At 41.1% G+C, this 26,229-nt stretch overlaps 1 protein-coding gene across 3 annotated transcripts in view; it reads left to right on the forward strand.

The window, feature by feature from the left end:
• The window catches only part of hlcs (holocarboxylase synthetase (biotin-(proprionyl-CoA-carboxylase (ATP-hydrolysing)) ligase)), a 34,475-nt gene extending 11,775 nt beyond the window's left edge, over nucleotides 1–22,700 (forward strand). For 2 of the 3 annotated variants that reach the window (XM_079283096.1, XM_079283097.1), the window contains 6 exons: nucleotides 1,171–1,451; nucleotides 19,925–19,992; nucleotides 20,140–20,300; nucleotides 20,498–20,612; nucleotides 20,763–20,976; nucleotides 22,103–22,700. In XM_079283096.1, coding sequence (XP_079139222.1) covers nucleotides 1,171–1,451; nucleotides 19,925–19,992; nucleotides 20,140–20,300; nucleotides 20,498–20,612; nucleotides 20,763–20,976; nucleotides 22,103–22,274 — 1,011 coding nt within the window. In that variant the 3' untranslated portion in view covers nucleotides 22,275–22,700. Of the gene's footprint in view, nucleotides 1–1,170; nucleotides 1,452–19,924; nucleotides 19,993–20,139; nucleotides 20,301–20,497; nucleotides 20,613–20,695; nucleotides 20,977–22,102 lie in introns of those variants that run through there. The other variant, XM_079283098.1, reaches the window with a different exon arrangement.
• Nucleotides 22,701–26,229: the final 3,529 nt, after the last annotated feature.

A 26,229-nucleotide genomic window follows, 5' to 3' on the forward strand; every position in this document is an offset into this window, starting at 1 on the left:
TAATGCTTCCCCCTCCGCTAGAGGCCTTCTCTATTCTTTGAACTCATTTTCTGAAATTGGGACATCCCTCAACATGCCAGGTTTCCGTCGATAGAGGAGTCAAGGAGGGATATTGGGATCAACCCTAAGTTTAGTTGAAACAAACCTTGTCATGTTTCAGGCTTGCAGACATGTGTGGCACTGGGACCAATCTGTCATGCTCAGCCATTCATGTGGCAGGGTATGTTTATCCACCATGAGTTTCTGATCCATCTGTCAGTATCATACTGAGTGCAAATCACACCCTGTTATGTCTTGTGAGGATGACTTCACGTTGATGTCGAATCAAATTGAAAGGAAATCATCTTTTCTAAAGTCAAATCTAATAAGAGAGGTGAATGAAGTACATACGATGATATAGTCATCATTCTAAAGACCAGAGTAAACATTAAGACAAGTTGTGTCTGTGTAAGTACACAGGAGAGAAGCCTGGTTAATAGGAAGTGACTGGAACAGAGCAGACTGGGACTGCTGCCTAATTACACCGTGTCATCGATTAGCCACACACACTGATTAACTCATTCAGCACATTTATTTCAAACGGAAAATCCATCAAATCCAACTCTTATTTTGGCCAGCTGATTCTGGATATAAAATGTCTGTCTAAAGGCTTGGACTGGGGGACGGTGCCTGATATGACAACCCAGTCAACTCGATAAATAAGTGTCTAAACTCGCTGCGGCTTCAGGAGATCCATAATTATTGACTGAGTAATGCCAATATTTAAGTTCCTTCATTGCCATGAACATGAAAAACAAAGACTAAGTAATAATAATACGATCATAACTATGTAATTACACAGAAAGATTAACGACTTAGGAACCAACAGAGTAAGGAAGTCAGAAAGTACTGACATACCTAGCCCAAGTAAAGTACAAAGTTTAGTAAAGTACAAAGTTAAGTAAAGTACAAAGTTGAGTAAAGTACAAAGTTGTACTGCCATATTAGTAGGTGCCTAGGCATATGTACTGTATATTGTTATTAAACAAAACCAATTCCAAACTTTTCTAAGAGGTTTTCAGGTGGTTTGTCCAATAACATGAAAGATGGATTTAGTTGCGTGTCTATAGAGAAATGGCCACGATAATTCATGTAGAAAATGGTGTCATTGTCCTCCTCTGCTCCTCACAGGAGGCCAAGACCACCTTCGTGGATTGGCTGCGGACACGTGCGGATCAAAATGGCCTCCTCACATTGTCCAAGGCCTCCTTCTCGTTGGTGTCCAGTTCTGAGCTCCAGGACGGTCCTTCGCTTCCTGAGGGCTCTGTGGCCCTGGTCACCAACTCCTTAGAGTCCCAGAGCTGGTCGCAGTTCAGCATGGAGACCTACAGAGAGAACCTGAAGACCAGCCTACTGGGGCACACCCTGCTGTACGCTGAGGTCGCCACGTCCACCATGGACCTGCTACAAGGGTAACACATGCTCCTATGAGCCTGCTTAGTGTTGGGAGTGTGCACTTAGGCTGGCAGCTGCGTATTTTCACGGGCAAAATGGCGGCTTTGTGGCCGAATGGACATGCAACACTTGGTTTTTGATTGCTACAATGTGCAAGTGCTAACCAGCCGCAGCCTTACATGGCGCCTTTCATCACTCTAAAGCACAGTTCCCTGCAACTATTCAAATAAACTAGTCGGCTTTCTTGCAATTGTTACACTTGATTGTTCAGAGCCTCCAACAAGTCCAGATGAAATTTAATTCATCATGTGCTCACAAGATGCAGTATGGCTCTTGTGAGTTGTCTCACAACAGGGTCGACTGGGATAATAATTCACACCGTGATTCTGGCACCAACCTCAGACACAAATCTCCACACATTCACTAAAGTTAAAGAATTACTGTCAATGCCAGGAACATGTCTTTTAGTTTTATAACTACACACAAAAAAAGGCTGAGAAAAAAATTGTTAAAAACAGCCAAGTGTCTTCAGTTTTAGGAGTTGGTCAATTGCTTTTCCATAATTTAAGAATATATAATTTTTGTTTTGCACTTTATGTTTCCTCAAAACCATGACTGGACTTGTGTTGATCATCATGACGCTCTGGTAGCTCTGAGCCTTGATTTAAATATTATTTCCATGCGAATCTATCTCCTACTTTGTGTAGATTACTTTTATTTGTTTTTTAAATCACACAATCCAGTGAGGAAAGGTCGCCAGGTACGCTTTTCTGTCTGTCGGGTTGCTCTGCGTATCTTTACAGTTGTGAAAGAGCTCTTCATGTGGAAAAGCCACTTTCAAAAATTTGGATTGGGATAGTTTTGATTCTTTATACATTTTTTATTTTTTTTTATTTTTTATTGAAAGACACGAGACAATATGAAGACAATACATAGACATAACAAGAGGATAACAAGAACAGTGGGATAAAAGCCAGCAAATATCATATAGTCAGTGTGTGTGTATGTGTGCGTGTGTGTGTGTGTGAGAATGTCCTTGAGCCTTTCGAGATGGAGGAAAAAAAAATATATATATATAATAATAATTAAAAAAGAAAAAAAGAAAAACAGGTAAGTATGTGTGCATATGGATGTTCATGTATGCATGTACGTGGGTTTCAATTGGTTGTCCGGCAAGAAAAACAAAACAGAAAACAACAGTAAAAAAATACACACAAAAATGTATATATACTATACATATTTCAATATTAATAGAATGGGTGGTGTCACGTTTGCAGAAACATAGTGAGGGATGACCAGGTGGAATGGTGTTCTGTTGTATTGTATATGATGGATGAGGTTCGATTTTCCATTGAAATATACTCTATCATTAAGTTTCTCCAGTGTGTGTGATGTGTGTATTATTCCTTGATTTCCAGTTCATGAGGATAGTTTTCTTGGCGATAGTTCGGGCCACAAGGAGTAATTTGCGGTTTGTTTTACTCAGATGTATTGTTGAGATGTCTCCTAGTAAGCACAGTGAAGGGGACAAAGGGACGAGGCAGCCCAGGAAGACAGACAGTGACTCAGTTATTTCTTCCCAAAAGTGATTAACTGGTGTGCATTTTTAATAGTATCCTTATCTAAACAGCAATCTTGTGTGAGTGTAACATTTCTAACTTGAAAGAGATCTATGAATACATGACACATATGATTCATTTTTCCATTAGTTTAGAACTAAACCTGAACTGACTGCCGGTGCTTAGGGGCAACAGTTTGATCAATGTAAGTTCAGCGCTGATATGCTAGGTGACATTATGATATTCACGAAATATACTCGTCACACTGCAGACAGTGCATTGTTTTATTGATAGTCTTCATGAAAAAGATTTGTGCAGAATCAAAACAGATTTTGAATAAATTAACAAATAAATCCCCCTGTGCAGGAAACAGACCACCAACCTCCCAGTCTGAGATATTCAGTCACACATGCACGAACACTCGCATGTTAAGTGTGTTTGAAGCGGTGCGTGTGTGAGGTGTGGCATTCCAGCCTTTTTAAAAGAACGTGCACGAACGTGTGTGTGTGTGTGTGTGGTAGTGAGATGACTCTTTTCTTCCACACACACACACACACACACACACACACCAGCACCTTAACCCAGTGTCGTAGTACTTAAAATCGATCTTGGTCTCAAGACCTCTTTTGAAGGTCTGTGTCTTCTCGGAATCGACAGCATCTTTACTTGTTCTCGTCTTGTTTTCAGAGAAAGAGGACTCTGGATTTTATTACAAGACAGGTCAAGACCACAACCGAGGAGAAATCACTAAACTCTATTACAACTACACTGTCTAATTCATTTGTTCAATCAGCACGGTGATTGCTCATAGAAAAACAAAGAAACATTCACGCGTTTAAAATTCACCTCTGCAGTGCCTTTTGACTATTTTATCAAGACTTTTCTCGTGCTTCACTTATACAGACACGCACATACAGCTTTTATGTGGATCTTTCAGATCAGTGCCAGGTTTGCCTATATGGTTTGCATGTTCCACATTCTATCTGAAAGTGTGTCATGCAGTGTGGGACTCGCACTGGTCCGGTCTTGATTTGTCCCAACCCCTGAAAGTCTTGGTCTCGTCTCGGTCTTGGTACACTCTGGTCTTGGCTGGTCCTTAATCTCTGTTTATGTGCTATTGAATTCAACACTGCCGTTAACCTCCACCATCAAAATAATACATTTGGAGCGGCATATTGCATGTCTAAAACACAATATTAAATTAGTTCAGTCAGCCAACTATACTGATGCTATGAAATTTAAATAACCTCGACAATGACAACTTCTCTCGTGTGTGTGTGTGTGTGTGTGTGTGTGTGTGTGTGTGTGTGTGTGTGTGTGTGTGTGTGTGTGTGTGTGTGTGTGTGTGTGTGTGTGTGTGTGTGTGTGTGTGTGTGTGTGTGTGTGTGTGTGTGTGTGGACGTGGACGTGCTGGAACTAATTTAATGCCTAAGTGACCTCACTGCAGCGAAGGCAAGTTGCACCTAATAGACTTCTTTGTCTGCGTCCACACATGAGCAAGAGTGGCTGTTGAGCGGGTCGATCAGGCGGCAGGTGGGAGCAATTAAAACTGTCATAAAGTTTGAAAAATGGACGGCGGAGCCGCAGTGAGCTGATTGGAACAGACAATGTTGTCATTAAGGTTATAGAAAAACTAATGCAGGGTGAGCGAGCGGGCCGCGCAACCCCAGACCCGCTGCTGCAGTTTGATTTCACCGCTAACGTCTGAGTTTCCAGATGTCCCCCCCGGTGCAGCCTTGATTAATGTTATTATGGAGGAATGTCTGTTTTATTTCTTCGAGCGTTGGTGTTTATTAAGCGTTCAGTATGATACTGAATACTTTCAGAGAGAATCGGCCTCGTAGAACTGACAGTTGTAAACGGTTTTAGAGTGAAACTAACAGAGTTTTAGCTCTGTACGCACGATGCTTCGTTTCTGTTGGACAATATTTTTTTTACAGTTTTTAATGTACATATTGATGGAAACCTGCATTGTAGAGAGACCTGCTGCTGATACAGGAAGCTCAGCAGTGTTGTTTGACTCCCTGTGAGCGTTGCAGAGATGTGAAGAGTTGGGATGAGAAGACATATAAATGTGAATAATCTTGATAATCTCAGTTTGAGACACAATATGCCTTGCAATGTTTCTCATTTGTCAGACTTTTTATTGATAAAAGGGTACATTTCTTTAATGGATAAAAGTTATTTGATTTTGTTTAAAATGATGATTTTACGAATACATACCTACATTAGATATAAGGTCAAAATACAGCACAATACGGATGTTAGTAAATTAGATATCAGTGCGTACGGTAAATCTAAACTAATAGAATTTAAATTACAGTGAACTTGACACAATGTATTACCTCAGCACCACTGTAGTGGACACGGTGTTTCTCTCATCTTTATTGAATAAATGGAAGAAGAAGAAACAGATTTTCTTTGTTAATCTAAAGGAATATGAAAAGATGAAGTAAAAAATAGCCTCCATCTCTACACTTTCATTCACAATTTTCTAAGAAGACGTTTTAAAACTTCCAAACTTGATATGCAAGAAAGCTCTTGTGTGAGAAGTATATACCGTATTAATTCATCTGCAGTTTTCCGGTCACGATCAAAACACTCGCACAACACAGTGCTGCGGGAACGGGTCCAAAACCAGGAAATGAGTCAGCGTTTTTGCATTTCCTGTTGCCTCGTCTCAGTCAATGACGTGAAGTCATGTGATCGCGGTGTAGTTCGTTAATATAAACGTTAACTTTTTAGCTCCGCCGATTGTATTTGTGCTTCAAAAATCGTGAAAGTGATTTCTGAAGATTATCTTGCTGAACAATATAATACATTATATTAAACGTAAGTATAATAATTACAAGTAAGTATAATAAATGTTTGTTTGTCGCAGATCTTATTTTATGCAATAATCCAAAATCCTCTTTGTGGAGGGAACCAGTCATCCCTGCAGCACTCTATATCAGGGATGTTAGAATATAATACAATACAAATATATGATGTTATATTATGTTAGAATGATTTAAAAATAGATATGTTACAACCAGCTCATTTGTGTACAATGTTAAAAACATGTAAACTGCTGAGTCAGTGGTTACTTCACTTGTCTTAGGCAGTCCAGTAACTTCTGTTCTCTGCTGCTGATATAACAAGCATACATATTCATACTCTCTTAGATTAGAGTGAGTTGGTGGAGGTTGTTGTTCTTGACGCTGCACATGCTGATAGACGGACCTCTTATTGCCGTTAAAAGTCCTGAGGACGTTAATAGAATCGTATCTCATATGATAAAATAGCGATATATTAATCAAATAAGCAAACAGTGAAACCGATGATGAATTCCAGACGAGTCAGTTATTAGAGTCCTTTGAGAGGACAATGACTGTGGCTTTTCTTATATCTGCAGTACAAATAAAGGATGAGAGGGTCTAATGGCCAGAGAGGGAATTGGTTTGAAGGCGAAGTGCCCGCAGGTCAGCGCTGCCCAAAATTGAGGAGCTGATGAAAACACGGGTTTGGGCCGTTTGAGTGCAGAGGCTGGAAGCCGAGGCTCAATGGCCGGCAGACCGCGTGTTTGTCCAGGGTATTAACGCTTTGTTTGGCAGGAGGCGGCTAATAATAGCTGGTACCGAGGCACAGGATAGTGTTCTCACAAGGTCACACGCAGCTGGAATCTCAATGCTTTTTAGAGAGCAGCTTCACGGTGACGGCTCAGTTTAACAGCTAGCACAGGACGCTATAGTGAAGGCCTTTCAGTGCGGTCTTCATGAGGAATGCTTCTATATACATTGTTAAAGGAATGTTTTTGTCATTTCTGCTTTCTCTTGGAGAACCTGTCTGTTTCATACAGACTACAGCCAGCGGCTGGTTAGCTTAGCTTAGCATAAAGACTTTACACAGTGGGAATTTAACATATGCAATACCTTCAATAGCAACATATGTAGTCCTACAAGGTACAGCCCCCTGCCTAACAGTCTCAACTCAAATATTATTTTTTATTTCATTTAAATTCTTTGTTGATCTAATTTGTTTTAATTGATGGAAAAATCAAATTTTTAGAATGTGTTTAGAATATACGTTGTCCAACCACCGGACACAAAGACATCGAGTTGACATTGATGATAAATCCTCACTTTAGAGGAGCTGGACCCAGAGGATGTTCAGCACTTTAGCCTAAACCATTAATCGCTCATCACAACCGCCGACGGTTCATTTGTTCTTGCCAGTTGACTAATCGATTTATCAACTAATAGTTTCAGCCCTGTTGGTGTGTGAGAGTGTGTGTCAGCAACAAGCTGTTGGTGTTTGGTTAAGGCTAGTTAGCAGCGTGGAAGTGTTTATTTGTGAAACACTGGGAGAAGAGACGACAGGGGTTTCTAACACCACTTGGCCGATCCAGAGAGCATAATGATTCTCTTCCTGCTCGGCTGAACTTGATCCCTGCGCCTGGAGCAACACACTTCCTACTTGTTGACTTTTTCTTGTAAGAGCTTCAGGCTCAGACATGAAAACCCAAGGGCCCACTTTTACTTTTGTGTTCTTTCCTCCCCGACCACCCCTTTTATTTTCCCCTATGCATAAAGGAAGAGAGGCAGCGATGGGTGTAGATATAACTCTGATTATTTTCCCTTCTACTTCTGCTCATACAAAGTTCTGTTTTCAGTGCTGTCCGCACGTTTAGAAGGTATTTTTTTTACATTTGACTTTACACTGTCGTAATGTCACAGTCACGACCGAGAGTCACGTGAACAGAACAAGTTACCGCAGCGTAGCGCCTTCATACTCTGGAAATCTGAATCGAAAAACAACCCGAACAACGGATTCTTCTACTTAAAGCTGTTCCAGTTGTCGGCATAAAAAAACAACAACCCTGGCAGTCTCCATTTGTTTTGACAAGCAATCCAATATCCAAACTGACACTGTATGGAATTAGAGTCCTGTTTCCTGTGAAAAACCAACCAAACCGCAGAACACTCATGGGGGGGTTTGGAGCAGAGAAAATGGATTCCTCATAACTGCGGCAATAGGTTCCACCATAAAAATCAAATTGGCCCAATTGACCTTGCATGCTCCACCTGCAATTATAAAAGATTGTAAGCAGATGCCTAAACGTCCCCGTTTCTTATTCTGTGGAACATATGGTGCAGTGTTTGACTTGAACTTTTTATGTCCAGTGGAAGGTATGTTATACTCTGGAGCCCCGTGGTGGTGAGGGGGTCATGGAGTCCCATGAAGGGTCCACAACGTGCAGGTCTTCATTTCAGCTTCACCAAGACAACTCCAACCTGTTAGCTTTCAAAGACGATATGTAGCGTGAGGAGGGATTGGTTTGTCATATTTATATTACTAGTTGTATACTGATACATACCCTCTGTATTTATATTACTAGTTGTATACTGATACATACCCTCTATATTTATATTACTAGTTGTATACTGATACATACCCTCTGTATTTATATTACTAGTTGTATACTGATACATACCCTCTATATTTATATTACTAGTTGTATACTGATACATACCCTCTATATTTATATTACTAGTTGTATACTGATACATACCCTCTGTATTTATATTACTAGTTGTATACTGATACATACCCTCTATATTTATATTACTAGTTGTATACTGATACATACCCTCTGTATTTATATTACTTGTTGTATACTAATATATACCCTCTATATTTATATTACTAGTTGTATACTGATACATACCCTCTGTATTTATATTACTTGTTGTATACTGATATATACCCTCTATATTTATATTACTAGTTGTATACTGATACATACCCTCTATATTTATATTACTAGTTGTATACTGATACATACCCTCTGTATTTATATTACTTGTTGTATACTGATACATACCCTCTATATTTATATTACTAGTTGTATACTGATACATACCCTCTATATTTATATTACTAGTTATATACTGATACATACCCTCTATATTTATATTACTAGTTGTATACTGATACATACCCTCTGTATTTATATTACTAGTTGTATACTGATACATACCCTCTGTATTTATATTACTAGTTGTATACTGATACATACCCTCTGTATTTATATTACTAGTTGTATACTGATACATACCCTCTATATTTATATTACTAGTTGTATACTGATACATACCCTCTATATTTATATTACTAGTTGTATACTGATACATACCCTCTGTATTTATATTACTAGTTGTATACTGATACATACCCTCTGTATTTATATTACTCGTTGTATACTGATACATACCCTCTATTTATATTACTAGTTGTATACTGATACATACCCTCTATATTTATATTACTAGTTGTATACTGATACATACCCTCTATATTTATATTACTAGTTGTATACTGATACATACCCTCTGTATTTATATTACTAGTTGTATACTGATACATACCCTCTGTATTTATATTACTAGTTGTATACTGATACATACCCTCTGTATTTATATTACTAGTTGTATACTGATACATACCCTCTATATTTGTATTACTAGTTGTATACTGATACATACCCTCTATATTTTTATTACTAGTTGTATACTGATACATACCCTCTGTATTTATATTACTAGTTGTATACTGATACATACCCTCTATATTTTTATTACTAGTTGTATACTGATACATACCCTCTATATTTTTATTACTAGTTGTATACTGATACATACCCTCTATATTTTTATTACTAGTTGTATACTGATACATACCCTCTGTATTTATATTACTAGTTGTATACTGATACATACCCTCTGTATTTATATTACTCGTTGTATACTGATACATACCCTCTGTATTTATATTACTAGTTGTATACTGATACATACCCTCTGTATTTATATTACTCGTTGTATACTGATACATACCCTCTATTTATATTACTAGTTGTATACTGATACATACCCTCTATATTTATATTACTCGTTGTATACTGATACATACCCTCTGTATTTATATTACTAGTTGTATACTGATACATACCCTCTGTATTTATATTACTCGTTGTATACTGATACATACCCTCTATTTATATTACTTGTTGTATACTGATACATACCCTCTATATTTATATTACTAGTTGTATACTGATACATACCCTCTATATTTATATTACTAGTTGTATACTGATACATACCCTCTGTATTTATATTACTAGTTGTATACTGATACATACCCTCTATATTTTTATTACTAGTTGTATACTGATACATACCCTCTATATTTATATTACTAGTTGTATACTGATACATACCCTCTGTATTTTTATTACTAGTTGTATACTGATACATACCCTCTATATTTTTATTACTAGTTGTATACTGATACATACCCTCTGTATTTATATTACTAGTTGTATACTGATACATACCCTCTATATTTTTATTACTAGTTGTATACTGATACATACCCTCTGTATTTATATTACTAGTTGTATACTGATACATACCCTCTGTATTTATATTACTAGTTGTATACTGATACATACCCTCTATATTTTTATTACTAGTTGTATACTGATACATACCCTCTGTATTTATATTACTAGTTGTATACTGATACATACCCTCTGTATTTATATTACTAGTTGTATACTGATACATACCCTCTGTATTTATATTACTAGTTGTATACTGATACATACCCTCTTAAAAACGTCACATCACTTACGCTGTGAGCAGATTGTCCCTGCACAAGCTGCCTTGAAGGATCACTCTTGTTCAGTACAATGTGGATATTATTTTCAGAGGTGTGGCCATTGTTTCTATCAGTAATAATAACATTGCACTCACTAGAAACATGATGACATCAACGATAAAGTCTGATGGGACAAGAAATAGGACCCTCGGGGGCCAACGAACGCTCCATGAATGCCATGTGTCAATCACTGTCAGGTGGTTCTATTGATTGGAATGTCCACCAGTAGAGACGAGTACAAGATACAAACAATAAAAGACTTCATATGGCCAAAAGGTGTGACTGGGCACCGATCTTCTTACGTTTTATATATATTTTTTACAATGAATGCTTGAAATGATGAAGGCACTTGAAAATGACATGGTAGAACAAAATGTTTCCCGTACTTTGGTGTTTCATTTTCTTTACCTCAAGATATCATTAAACGTATTCTTTTTCAAAATGACCCAGACCACTGCTGATGATGAAGATCAATGATGAAGATCTCGGGCAGAGCTTTCTATTTGTAGAGACGAGCCTCATCCTGCTTTTTAGTTACTTATTTGTTGACTAAAAGTTTGGGCATTTCAGTCTTGTCTTGAAGATCTTGAAGTCAAAGACAATAAAAACTGTTAGTATTTCAGTTTAGTTTCAGCCAATGAAAACTTTGTCATCAGATTATATTGAACATTTCGGCTGGTTTCTTTCTCCCGAGCCGTTATTAACTTTAACTTAGGAGGTAAATTACTGTTGGTCCTACTGACTGCTCATCACGTGCTGCCGCTCTAGTCCTTATACTAACGCCACAATATATAATATTTCAAGTTCATAATTTTCCGAACTTCATTTCTGTCTCGTCTTGTGTATATATATGTATATAGTCACAGTTAGTATCTCGCCATTGTCTCGTCGTCATGGAGAAACATCTTTTATTTTAGTCATAGTTTTTGTCAGTGAAATGAACACCGCTACAGTAATGATGTAATTAATATAAGGAATGAAAACAAAATCCTAAACATGAGTGCCTACTGAGGTGTCCACCTCTCGTTCAGTGGTGTCCACACAATGAGCTCAATGACCACTGCTGCACAACCTGTTTATAGCGTGCCTTTGTTTCCCTCCCCGCTGTATTGACATTACACCTTTTACTGTTAGAGGCTGGGAAGTAAACTGCAGGACGTCCATGCTTTGGCCACAAAACACAAAAAGTGGAGGTTTTTAAGTCATGCTGTCGGTCTAATGGACGATTGCATATTGCTGCCCAGAACCTCAGCCAGCCCAGACGAGCAGGCAGCAAAGAGCAAGGTCATCCATCGGTGCCTCAGCTGCCCCGCGGTAATGGAGCAGCCCTCTCTCATTGATCACTTCCAATAGTGCTATTTGGAAATGATAATTTCTGCTGTCCCTCGGTAAACAGGATTAGCTCAATTAATCACATTTACAGATTAGTTTGTCCTCCCTTATTGATCATCCCCTTTGATGCTGCTGGATGATCAATGCAAACGCGCTTATGCACGGCAAATCCTGTTTCAAAAATGAGCATCGACGGCAGAAATAATCTTTTAATCTGAGATATTTTAATCTGGCAAGTGAGAGGGTTTTTTAGTTTTTTTTGTGGGAATGGTTAAGGAGATAAATGGCTTTCAGAAAAAATGATATCTTAACTGACCACATCAACTGCACCCATTTAATTAGCTTGATGAAGTTTCTGTTATCTTCAATCTTTACTGGATGTGTATGTATACATCTCTCTGTGAAAGTAACTCACCTTTACTCGCACAGTGCTGTTGGAAAACGTGTGAATGCTACTTTAAGGAAAGCAGAGCCCCCCCCCCCTTCATGTTGGGCGTCTGCCTCGCTGCGCTGTGTGAGAAAGACGCTGTCGTGGCCCGTAGCTTGCGATCACAGGTCCTCTTTCAGCTTTCTTCTGTCACAGATGACTCGGTGGCCGTTTATCCTCCTGACCCGCCGCGTCTCGGTGGGTGACCCCTGTGGCTTAGCCGCCCCCTTAAAACAAAGAGTCCTGAGCGGGGATTTAGAGGGCCCATGCTCTTCCTCCTGTGACAATGCCTCCCGCTCCCTATCTGCAAACACGCTACTTTGTATGTCTTTGTTCCTGGTCTTGTTGGAATGAGTCGAGGACACCGGTCACCGAGTGATCTGAGGAGATGAAATGGATCTTAACACCACAGAGGGTCCACGTTCTCTCTGTCTGGGTGGCTTTTCATCACCACCTCTCTCTCAAATAACCTGCCTTTTATCTTTTCTTTTTTTTCCAATTGAACACCCTGTGCTTCAAATGGAGCTGCAACGCGTAGAATGATCATTATGATAATCAGTTAGTCGTAATTGGCGAAAATTCTTTGGTTTCAGCTTCTTGAATTTGCTGATTTGTTTCTTTTCTATAATAATAAACTGAATATCTGTGTGTTACGGACTTTTAGTGGAACAAAACAAGACGTTTGAAGAGGTCACCTTGGACTCTGAGAGACAGTCTTCACAATTGTTTGACATTTTATGAACCAAACAACAAAACGATTATAGCCCCAAATACAACTTGGTTCTTATTTTGGTCATTTTAAACAATCGCATATATATATATATACAAAATATATATCACAGTTTACCCATTTACTACTTCAACTTTGACTAGAGGTAGAAATCTTGGGGAATCTCTCAATTAGATTTTATTCAGATTTAATGAATAAAGGGGGCTCTAGTTACAGGCTCTAACTCCACTTCTTATTGGCAAATAGGATTGTTCAGGTAGCGGCACTTTTTCCCCTTAAATAACAATGCACAGTTGGCAGCAGGTCGCTAATTAACGTTATTGTTATCAAACCCTCAACCCTAATTGCACAGCCTGAAGAGCATTAGCAGGCTGGAAGCTGTTTGGACATTTCAGATTCATACACTGAACCGTGGCTGTAATCTTAAAGTAGCCTGCTGGTTTGTTCCAGACCTGGAGAGGCCAGAACCAACATCTGGCAGGGCCTCATCGTGATCTGCTGTGAGCGGGATTCATGAGTTGTTCCTGAACAATTACCTAATGAGAGAATACCCTCTCATCAACACGGACTTGAGAATGAACTCAACAGTAACTGCATGTGTCTGAGAGTTTTACCTGGTTTTGCTCTTTTTAACTAAAATAAGTCTGGTGTTTGCCAGAAAATGACCAGCGTGTTAGTCTCAGTGCTTCTGACTTCCCTGCCTGTGGCCCTCGGCTTCAAGTCCACTGGTTCCTACTGAAGATGTAGATCTTGAAAAGCATCTCACAGATAAAGTTTCATTTTTAAAAATGGAACTGCACTTTATAAACCAGCGGGACACTAGTTTTCACCACATGCTCCTCAAACAGAGGGAGATAGTGCATTTGTAGGGGACTATTTTCAGTGGTGGATTAATCCACATTTGGTGCTCTAGTGCAGGGGTCACTAATAGGCGGACCGCGGTCTGAATACGGACCCAGACGCGGTCCTATCCGGACCCGGACTTCTAACTGATGGATAATTGAGAATTATACATTTTTTCTAGCCTTTACGGCACTCAGTCCAGGAAACACACCGACCAATTGGATGCGTTGTAAATCATCTCACATTACTCTACTCAGCCAATCGAAATATGCGTGTTCCAAAATGCAGAGAGAGAGAGACCGTTTCACATGGCGTGCTCTAAAACCTCTCTGTCTCATATGTTCAGATACCGTGGCCATTGTTAACAGCACCACTGTGAAACGCCACTACGAGACCAAACATGAATCTATTGAGCAAACACTCCAATCTGAACTGAGGGCAAGATGTTGAGATGTGTAGAGATTGCTTATTATAAAGTTGACTGAGACCGCTATGATGTGAAATGGAGTTAACAAAAGAGAAGAAAAAAGTTCACTCCAGCCACACTTTCATTTTTCGACCTGATGAACGGAATGGCCAATGGTTTCCTTCAAGTCACTGTATAGTGTTTGTCTGTTTTTCGAGCACTTCGCTCCATTTGGGTGTACTATTTGGAACAGTGGGATCCGTGGGTAAGGATGTCTCCTCTGAATGTGTAGACGAGGCTCTGTGGGTGAGTTTAACATGGTCTGGACTAGTCTATTCATTTTCACTCCGTCCCACATCTGCAATCTTTCTCTTATTGCCACTGCTGCATCCCTTTATGGATACGAATGCAAATTTTTGTCATACATTTGAGACTTTTCTCCGAGCTCGTGGTGGCGTCAGTGGAGGTGCTTTCAAAATGAGATTAGCTTTCTGGAGGAATGCGATTGCCCCCTGCCTTCCAGCCAGAAGCTGGAGTACGCAACACTCCTCCTCGATTGACAGCCGCCCATTGAGTGAGTAAGAGCATTAAGGTGTTAAGACACAGGATTCGTCACTGATCTCATAATTGAGTTCCAGAGATGAATTTGTGCTTCTTTGCATGTCGGGATGGACATAGAGCAGGATTTCCATCTCTGAATGAGGCCCTTTCCAAAGTAAAGGGTTTGGGATTTGGTCTTCTGACCCGCTGCTGTGGATCTGGTCCGAACAGTCTGAGACCCACCAGAGCAGTGATATAACACACATAGGACTAGTCATTTAGAACCAGTGCTACTACACCAGCACTAATGTTGACATGAGTTAACTATCACTACAGTCGGAAATAAAAAGTTGGCTCCACCTTATTTTCCACAAGGTCCCGATTCAAAACTATTAAGATAAGCTTCAAATACTGACATGTACAGTAAGGTCAAAGCTGAAGCAGGACGTGGGTGTTTATACTGGATATTTTGAGCATGAATGTTACAGTTTTTTACTTTGTATAAGTTTGACTAAAACCCCTTTCCGACTGGACAGAAACACCCTGCTAACATCTGGCTTTTGTCTTCAGTGGGAAAGGTTACAACCGGCATTCATTCCCGGGACAACGACTCTGCAGCGGGCCTAATTGGACAATTATTATAAATTATCAACGTCCAAAACATGCAATTCATTTGCAACATTTTAAAAGCCACTAGACTCCAGTCAGGGCAGTTTACCTCGCTGATCATTGAAACACGCTTCATTCAAACTAAACTGAAGCAAAGTAGCACTCTTCACACCGTTCCAACCATCACCAACCCCGATTTACAGTTAGAATGAGAAACTGAGTCAGTAACAGATATATGAAGAGAAGAAGTAACTGTTGTAACATTTTCACTGGCCTCATGCTGCTTTCTACTGTTTACTCACCATAACTCCATCCCTGTTTACTAAAACTGCACATTCGTGCTCATTTAGTTGTCAGAGAAGGTTTGTTCACACGCTGTGTGATGCTCTGACTGCTTGTGTTACTCGTGCAAACATCATTCATGTCACTTGGTTGTCACTCAAAGAAAGCCTCTAAGGTGGATGGGAGTCGACAGAAAATGTATGTTATGTCATTAATACATCCCTGCGCTGTTTCAGTCAGAACAGATGTTTATTGCATCATATTGCACACGAGGGATGCACAATCCGTAACGTAATCGCAACATTTACACATGAGGATGATTGTTGATGATCAGATGGAAAAGAATGAGTCAGGACTGAACGAATTTAACAGTTCAAGTCCTCACAAACTGAACGTCCTGTGTCCCCCATTGATGCAGACACCGCTGCGATATCAGAAGAGACGGTCAGCGGTGGACTCGCTGGTCTCGTTAGGTCCGGCTCCTCTCATATGAAGCTCATTTTATGAAGCTCGAGGACTCCGGAGAGTCAGCTGGACCCCCGGTCCTGTTCTCCACGTGGGGCTGATTATCAGCAGAGACCCTTCAGTCACGGACCAGGCCGATTCTCCGGTGGTCCTGCCAAACAGCAGCATCCCCCCCAGTTACAGCCTCAGCAGGGACTAAGCACCTCCTCACCAGCCTCACCCTCAGCAGGGTCATGCTCCAGCGAACACGGCACACATTAAGATCTCACACAGCGAGCGCTGCACCGAGTACCCAGCGCTGTGTTTATCGCTTCATATGGAAATATTTCATGTGCTCCAACATAATTCAATCACATAAGAAATACATTTCAGCCTTGTCTTTCCCAGTTTTCTGCATATATAATGATGTATTATTATTATTCCACCTGAGCCTAAAGACAGCAGAGACCCAGGGTTTTGCTTTTTAGCTTTTTAAATCTTTTTGTTTGTCTTTCATTAGTGAGCACATGTTGGTGGTTACTTGGCTGCAGAAGCGCCACACAAAATGTCCACTGTGATCAGCTTCAGCTAAGTGAACGAATTCCTGAAGCTGTGAGCTTTTTCAGAACCCCCCCACATGTTTTCATTCGCCCCCAAGCTATGAGCGTCTGGCCGACATATTTGCAGAGATTAAAGGATTTGCAAATAGAGTTGTTACCAAATAACCACTGCACAGGTGAACTGTAAGGATAGGTTCACATGTCAAACAATAGCCAGGTGTCCGTGTGCAGATTGAATCAGAGAGTCGCTGTAATCATCCCTCCTGTTCACACTGGCCGTTAAAAGAGCCTTTCGTAATGGGCTGACTTCATCACATCTCGTGGGTGTCTTTCCTAAGTTAAGGTTGTTTCAGTATAAAATCCCCTCTTTGTGTTTCTTTGTTGAGCTGCAGGAAGGAGAGTAACAGCTCTGACTTGTTATCCTCATGATCCGTCTAACTTGGATGGCTGAGGCCGATGAGCTTCAGATCTTTCTTTTAAAAGAAATTGTACATTTTTGCACAGAATGAAGATAGTGGATTTTGTATTATTGTAAGGCCATTAGGAAGCAGCATGTGGGCATTGGGCAGCTGACTATTGTTATGGAGTGCTGCATAAATGAGTCCTAAAACCATAGATGGACTTTAAATAAGGGGGCATAGTCGTCGTGACGTCACCCATTGGTTTGTGGACTGCCGATAGGAAGCCTGGATTTCGCCGTCGCCATTTTTTTTTCCACAACCAATGAACAGAAGTTACCATATTTAGAATACACAGGAGTGACGTAGAGAAGTTTATACGGTTCTGGTAGCAGCAGTGACCTGTCAATCACAGTAAGCCCCGCCCTAAAGCATCCCCTGCTTTATGGTCTGTGTGACTCTAAATGGACCATAATGTACTAAATGAACATCATGCTGTATTGAAGAAGACTTGAAACTAGAGATTGAGACATAAACTCATGTTTACAATGTTTACTGAGGGAATAAATCAAGAGAGAAGTAGAGTCATTTTCTCATAGACAACCAGAGGAGTCGCCCCCTGGTGGTCAGTAGAGAGAATGCAGGTTTTAAGGCACTTCCGCATCGGCTTCACTCGGCAGAACCGGAGGTTGTCGCCTTCCTAAAATCCAGAAATGAGTCCGCAAGTTCTGTGGTCTCGAAGTCAATGTTTTAAAAATGAATAGGTTTCTGGTTGCATGCCTTAAAATAAGGTCTGTGGTTAACACAAGCGTAATAGATTTTAACGTTTTGTACTACAGTATAAAATATATCAGTAAATACTCCAGTAGATTAATTCTGAAGCATTTACGTGTCTTAAAGAAGGTGGTTGCTAACAAGTGTCTAAATGAGACGACGAAGCGTCCTCACTGGTCCTCCTTTAGCTCAGTGGTGGAGACGTGAAGTCATGTGACTCTCATGTCGTTCCTTTATAGCCTAATGTTAGCTTTTTATTATCTTGATGAATAAAATGTGTCGCTGTCATAAACCTTTGTTTGCCACACATTATTTTCTGCAACAATCCAATGGAAAGTCTCATTGGCTTTTTGGGAACCAGTGTAACTCAAACGTCCTGGTTGGCCTACAGAGACGTGTCCTCCCTGCAGCGCTCTATGAAACAGACAAGAAGAATTGTGAACGCTCTTTTCATAATCAGTCGTACTTAACTCGACTAACGGCTGATAAACTCCTCGCTAATTCAGTCCGCCGCACAAAGTCATCAGCCCGTCACATCAACATTCCCTGAGCTCAGAAGCCAGATTGAGCCGTCCATCTATCCCTTTGATAAACAGCCCTTAGAGAAGTCTGTTACAAAGCTCTATCTGGCCAGAGCTGGGGGTGCCCTCATCCATAAGCTGATTTACCGATGACTAACTTTGCATCACAAAAGCAGAAAGGCCCTGCTCGCATGCTTTGCACCCTCACGATCTTTGTTCGCCAGCCAATCGAGGGCAGTTCTTCTTGGGCCGCTGGATCAGCTTTAATTGCATTTGGAGATGAGAGAATGTGCAAACATTTTCCTTTTTGGTTTTCTGGTAGTAAGGCCGCCCCAGCACTCAAATGAGCATTGATGGAATGCCGACACACTGTGCTAATAATTACAACCTCGCAGGACCGTCATGGAAATACAACTGCACTTCAAGCTATAACTTACATTCACTTTATTTAGAAACTTCATAAGCTTTAACAGTGTACGTTTTTTACTTTTTCAAATGAATTCTACGAGTCCTCAAAGATGAAAGTGCTTGTTGAGTGTGCTATTTAGTCTCAGTCAAAGATCAACAAAGAGGCGCCACTCAGTTCGATGGTTGAAAAACATTTGAAATTGGTTTGTCTTTTTGGGGGGTTTAAAAAGAGTTGACGTTCCCGTTAAGATGTCGGCCATATTGCCCAGAGAATTGTTTCAATTCAAAACTTGCACTACAGAAATGCTCTTCTGTTTTTGTTTTGTCGTGTTTTTCTCGTGTAGAAATTGGGCGACAACGGCACTTGGTTGTCAGTGTCAGCACAGTGTGTCATGATGACAACAAATTCTACTTTGTGGCCGGCTGATATGCTCAAACAGCTGCGTGTGAATCATGGACGAAGGTGGCTTATGTTCTCATCATAATGTGATCCATGCCGGGCTGAGACTCGTAGGTGTGCCATCGTGAAGCCCAGTCAGAAGCTAGTCTGTAATGATAAACGTTAAACATGATAAACATTCTGAAATCAACAATATAGGATCCACAAGATCTAGATGAGGACAGATCCAGGCGTTCTGAGGCGCCTGAATCTAGATCTCAACATCACCTCTGTTGAAGTAAAGTACTGACCACAGCATTGTGAGCTGCTGGACCACGTCATACAGAAATAGCTGTCAGTTTGTCAGTGTTCGGGAAAGTATCTTTAGTTTTTACATTCGCACAAAAAACGTCTGCACCAAATCTGCTGGAGATGACAATTTATAATTGTGCAATAGAAATAATAAATGTTAAGAAAAGCCACATGAACTAGACTTCACAGCCCCTGGTGAGACTAAACCAGGAGCCCCTGTAATACTCTTTAAAGGTTTTAACATGTCTGTCTCCCTCTTTAGGCTGACTCTGCACTTACCGAAGGAAGTGGGTCTGATAGCGGTCGCTGCTCGACAAAGCCAGGGCAGAGGTCAGTGCTTTAGCACACTGTACACCTGCATACGCAACAGTCACACATGCCTCCATCGTATTGACATCTTCGTTTTTTTCTTCATCTTATTTGTCAGAAGTGTGTAACACCTATCGTCCCCTCGTATGTCTCCTGTGTTTCCTGCAGGTCGGGGCAGGAATGCCTGGCTCAGCCCTCTGGGTTGCGCCATGTTCACTCTGACGGCCCAGGTGGAGCTGAGCTCCAAGCTCGGACAGAGGATCCCCTTCCTGCAGCATCTGGTCGCCCTGGCGGCAGTGGAGGCTGTCCGCACTCTTCCTGGATACCAGGTACCAGCACACACGTCCTCCCTTCACCGGCTTCACCGGCCTGCACATCCTCTGTGATATCGTATCCAAACATCATTTAAATAGTGCTCCCTGGTAGCAGGATATCATATTGTAGCACAAAGTGAGTATTGGCTGTTCTATGAAAATGTCTTGTGTTGATGGTTGATGACGTTTGAACGTGTTTCAACCTTTGTCAGGACATAGACTTGAGGGTGAAGTGGCCCAATGACATCTATTACAGTAACCTGATGAAGCTCGGGGGAGTGCTGGTGACTTCCACTGTGATAGGATCAACCTTTCACCTGCTCATAGGTAACAACCTCCTCTTCATCACCTTTTCATTTGGGACAAATAATGAGTCACCAGTGGTAATAATCCAGTCTCTGTGTACTAAGTTCTCCATCAGGCACCAGTCAGACACAGTGTTTGCACAGTAACATGTCTTGAACACGTGCCCTGCAGGCTGTGGGTTCAATGTGACGAACAGCAACCCGACAATGTGTATCAATGACCTGATCCAGCAGTACAACGCGCGGCATAACTGCAGCCTGCAGCCGCTCCGCTGCGACCAGCTCATAGCTCGCACGGTCAGCGGCCTGGAGGCCCTCATCGCCAGCTTCCAGCTGGGGGGGGCGGACGCCGTGCTGCCCACCTACTACAAGAGATGGCTTCACAGGTGAGCGCGGGTTTTACTTTTCATTGAATCAGAAGCTTTGCTTTAGCTGGTACACGCATGTTTAGGTGGAGATGTCAATACAGCTGCTCTCAGGTTACAGTACAGATGGTATGCCGGCGCTCTCCCACCTTTATGTAAGCAGAGCTACGGCCAGGGCTGCTGTGACTAAAGGAAACACAGCGTTTTATAATTACGCTGATGAATGTGGATCTGATACCCAGCCCACGAATCACATCAATGCATCACTAGTTGATAAAAAAATGAACAGCTATAAGATAAGAACTCCATTGCACATGAAACAATGATGAATATCTAAGAATGCTATGCACAGACACAAAAACATGCAACGGAGGTGACAGGAAAGGAAGGAGTCCGTTAGATGTGTTGAATCTACAAAGTACATCGTCGTTCTATGCAGTTTCAAGAAAGTAAAACGTACATATATGATGGGAGCGGGCAGAAGCGTGTTTGGTTATCAGCACATATGAAAAACTAAATTATTGACATCAATAGATTATTAATGTCAATAAAAATGTTGATTAACAATAATAACGGTGCACCACCCTGAGAACAGGGTCCAATAACCAAACTAGGAATGAAGTCTGATAGTTAGTGTTCAAAGTTCAGAGGGAATAGTGAAGGTTTGAATTGGAGCACAGCCCACAGATAATATCCAGCTGTTATCACAATACACATGCACGAAGTCATCACAGACAGCTGCTCTTTAAGTATAACAGATGTTAGTGTTGGATGTGCCTCAATACAAACAAATCAAACTAGAAAGGTGCACTCAGGAGAGCGTTGCTGTGTTGAAGGAGTAAATAAATACTCACCGAGTGTGCATAATTCTGCAAAGGAGTCAAGGCAGTGAAACACATGACACACGCATGTCAGTCAGTAGTAGGGAGAACATGGCATCAGAGTTCGGCTTCTATGATATTGGGGTAAGGAAAGCCACGAGTGAATATTGAAGTATTCATGTTTTTGCTTGAAATGCTCGTCCCTCGCGGATAGTCGTCTCAGTCTTTAAGGCTCTTGGTCTTTGTCAAAGCCGAGAAACAGACACCGCTTCCAGCCGCAGCTTTTTGTCATTTCCCTGAATCGCTCTCTTGTGCTCTGACCTCAGCGGGACTCGGGTGCGTCTCTGGAGCGAGGACGGGCTGGAGGCCGCGGTGGTGGGCCTGGACCACAACGGCTTCCTCCAGGTGCACAACAAGGAGCAGGGAGTGGTCTCCGTGGAGCCCGACGGCAACTCCTTCGACATGCTGAAGAACCTGGTGGTCATCAAGCAGCATTAGGACCAAATCCAGCATCTCTTCCAACAGGCTGAAGCACGAACGGAGTTATTTAGTCTGATCAAAAGCTTTATGTAACGATATAAACGTGTTTATAATCGATTAATACATTGCTATGTTCCTGAGTATGGGTTAGCTTTGTGTGCTAACCTGACATCCATTTGAGCTAGGTGGGGTAATTTGCTGGAAGACAAACAGTGACTGTGACTGGGTTTGAAGGCAGCTAGTGATATCTGCATCACTACACACATCAGGTTGATTATGACCGGCTGAATCGGGACCACCAGTTCAAACCAACATCTAAGAACATGACTTTCTGGGAGCATTAACTCCTGTACCCCTCATCTGAACACTGAACCTCATGTCACTGTTGCATGAGAACAAGGATCAGTGAGGCTTTTGCTGTTGCTAATGTCTGCAAAATAAAGATTTCCACAGAAATACGTGGCTCGTGTCTTTTAACTGAGCAGCTTCTGTTGACCTGCCTGGTCTACAGAATCCTGATTATCAAAGGAAACGTTACAGCGGTAAGTTGTCTAGAAAAAGATCAGCACTCGTGGTAATGTGTCGCAGTATCTGTAATACAATGACATTTAAAATCCAACTAACACGAATATGAAAATGATAAAGATAGTTGCTTTTAGATTTTAACTGGAAGGTTTGGTGTCTAAGCTTTTGAGAAAACATCCTTTAAAGTGAAAAGGGTCAAAAATAAATACATATTTGATAACAAACTGCTCCTGTTGATTACTGACATTAAGACAATTATCTTTGAATTCTAAAGTTCTAAAATGTTTGAATAAGTAAATGAGGCAAAGAGACAAAGTAGTGAAATAAACAACAGAATGTGTGTGTTGGATGATTTCTGTCCACGAGTCTGAAAGAAGCTAAATACACCGCTGCATGAAGGCATTCTGTTTTTGCCTCTCGCCTTACAGTGAAGGTGGGAAATCAATCTCGAAAGTGTAATATGTGGTTGTATTCAAATTCTCTTTCACTGAAAGGAAAACTTGAAAAACCACATTTTATATCCGTCCGTGTTTATAAACCACTTGGCATGTGTTTTACACGCCTAACCTAATGTGAACCACGGCATATATTTACACAAACATGATTAACTGAACAATAGCCTCTTTGTAGAGGTAAAATGTGTGGCTACGCTGGTGTATTGGATTACTGGCGTACCTAATAAAGTGGCCACTGAGTGAATCTGCCTCAGGTTTCCTCTGAAGGACTCCTATGCTGTGCATGTGCTGTGATATCGGTGGAGAGGAGTGTCGGTGTGCAGAAGGTCCTGTGGGTTAAACCCGGGCTCGTGTGCTTCCAATGCCTCAAAGAGAAGTACTGAGCTGATAAAACACTCGGTGCTATATTTAGATCTATAAATGCTATTTTTAAATGATGACTGATAACAAATCAGGCCAATTCAAAAACTGTCATATCTCAGTAGTGCAGTAACAGTATATCTCTCTGAATTGTGTCGTGAAAGAGTAAAAGCATAAAATAGAAATACTCAAGTAAAGTCACTGCTATAATGCTTCTATTATATCCACTGCTGTTATTATTATAAGAGTCGTCATATTCCTACTTTTATTTCTGCTATGCTATTATTATCATTATATTGTTGTTATTTAGTCCAATCTCTATTATTGTTATAGCCGTTGTGCTCTCTCTCTCTCTCGCTCGCGCTCTCTCTCGCGCTCTCGCGCTCTCTCAACCCAGCCCAGCCCGGGTCGAGGCAGGTGGCCGTCCATCCAGACCCGCTAAAGGGGAGTTCTCTTCTGTCTCTGGGGAAATCACAGAGTACGGTCTCGTTCTGCTCACTCTCTGAACGGTGTTTCCGTAATGTTGTCAGACACTTCTAATAACAATCTGAGCCGGTCGGTGGTTAAACTCGCACTTTTTGGGACTACAGATGAAAAATAGCCTTTTGGCTAACTCTGGCGCATTTGCAGAAATGTTTTTATTAATGTGCACTGTCCCGTTCAAATAAACCAACAAATAAATAAACTTTTAGTGGACGTACATTGACGGTGAGGAGTTGCCCCGAGCAATTACACTGCAGCGCGCGCTGCAGACTGCAGCACTCTCTCTCAATACTGGACCGATTTCACAAATGGTTGTCCCCATCAGTCACTTAGACACAAAGACATGGGACAACAGGACCTGAGCTGAAACATATCCAAGTTACTCTTCACTGTACATCAATAACCCGTCAATGGTTAATGTAACAGTTCTGATTCGTAGCGGCTGTGGCTTAGCAGGTAGAATGAGTCCCCCAAATTGCATGGAGGTGAATGTGCTTCATCTAAATGCAGTTGATAGCTGCAGTTTCACCCCGTGCTGTGAGTGAGTGAGCGAGTGAGCGAGTGAGTGAGCGAGTGAGGGGGATGTTTCTCTGAGATCCGTCCCACAGCTACTTGATGACAGTTCATTTGTCTTCACCCCCTGGGCCTCCTGGCTCGTCCCACCAAGATGAAGTGAAAATGTCACCTGGCCCTGTGCCTCCTCCTCTTCAACCGTGTGTGTAAGACACAACACGCCATCATGGAAGTCATCACGGTCAACAGGATGTTCTGCAGTGAGTGTATTCACACGCACGGGCTGGTTCTCTCATGAAAGCGCATTTACAAAGTAAAAGTGTCTTATATTGCATGACTGAGCTAGTATAATGCAAGTAGGCATGTTTGTTCTCATGAGTCCAGCTTAAAGATATGACATATTTATTACAGTGGAAGATAAATGATTCATAGTTTTCATTATTTAACTAAACTGATTCACAGCGGATTGGTTTTGATTCTGATCAATCAAGTGAATAGGAAAAGTCCTAACAAAAATACAAATGGAAATAAATAATGCCATGAATATGAGTTCCCTTTATGTTAATATGGAAGCAGACAGCCTGTGGATAGGTCTGTACTTTATATGATTTACACCTTCTGATAAGAGTGAAATAAAAAAAAATAAAAAATCTATCAAGAAATTGAAACCAGCTGCTGGACCTTCCAGACACACATGTCAAACTTTATTATATGCACACAGTCGATCTCCATTCAACCAAGTATGTGACCTTTAAACACAGTTGCCTGCACCAGTGCTCATCCATGTCCATGTCATAAACTATTCCCTAATTCTGAACAGATTCTAAGCAGACTTTGACTCTGTGGACTCTACAGTGTGGACTCTAGAGTCAAAATCTGTTGAGGATTAGGATTTGTAGGGTGTTCACAGTGACAAAAAGTTAGCGTGCACTTGATTTTTGACTGTGATGTTAATGTGCAATGTTGTCCAAAGCAAAGCCGAGAGGAAATGGACGAGCTGCTCACAGCTGCAAAACATGACAATGAATAGTTGGTGGTGAGAGTAAGAGCTTAACAAAAAGAAGTGTTTATTCCTGGAAATTCATTTATTTATTTTGTCACAAGCTTTTGACGTGATTATAAAAGCGACAGTATACTGCATCTGTCTTGGCCCTTACAGTAAGTATATCATTTTGTTGTCGCTACAGACTATTTTACCAAAATACTCCCTTACTTTGAAAGGAGTATGTAGCAAGTAGCACTGATGATAAGTAAGTAACCCGTTCCTTACTGAACATGGAGGGTCTGCCGCTCCCTCCCTATGTGCCCCATTGCAACCTCACTGCTTGCATTGTCCGTATTCACGCCCCTGGTGATGTCACCGTGTTCATGTTCATGTTGGTGAGTGCAGTCTTATCATAACCCATCACCAGAGCTATGGAAATAAAACCCAAATTGCAATAAACCATCGTTTTCCTTTAAAATATCCTTCATTTTATTGTCTACAGACATGTTTCCATGACACCAATTCCATTCTCCAAATGCAAACTTCCCAGTCACAGAGTTGAGTGTAATGAATGTTTCAGCCTCTGGGGGCTGCTAACTTTACATCATGCTAAACAGTCCCGAGCCGGCCCACTCAATTGCACCATATTGTG

Source organism: Melanostigma gelatinosum (genome assembly GCF_949748355.1).
Source record: "Melanostigma gelatinosum genome assembly, chromosome: 14".
Classification (NCBI taxonomy): Eukaryota; Metazoa; Chordata; class Actinopteri; order Perciformes; family Zoarcidae; genus Melanostigma; species Melanostigma gelatinosum.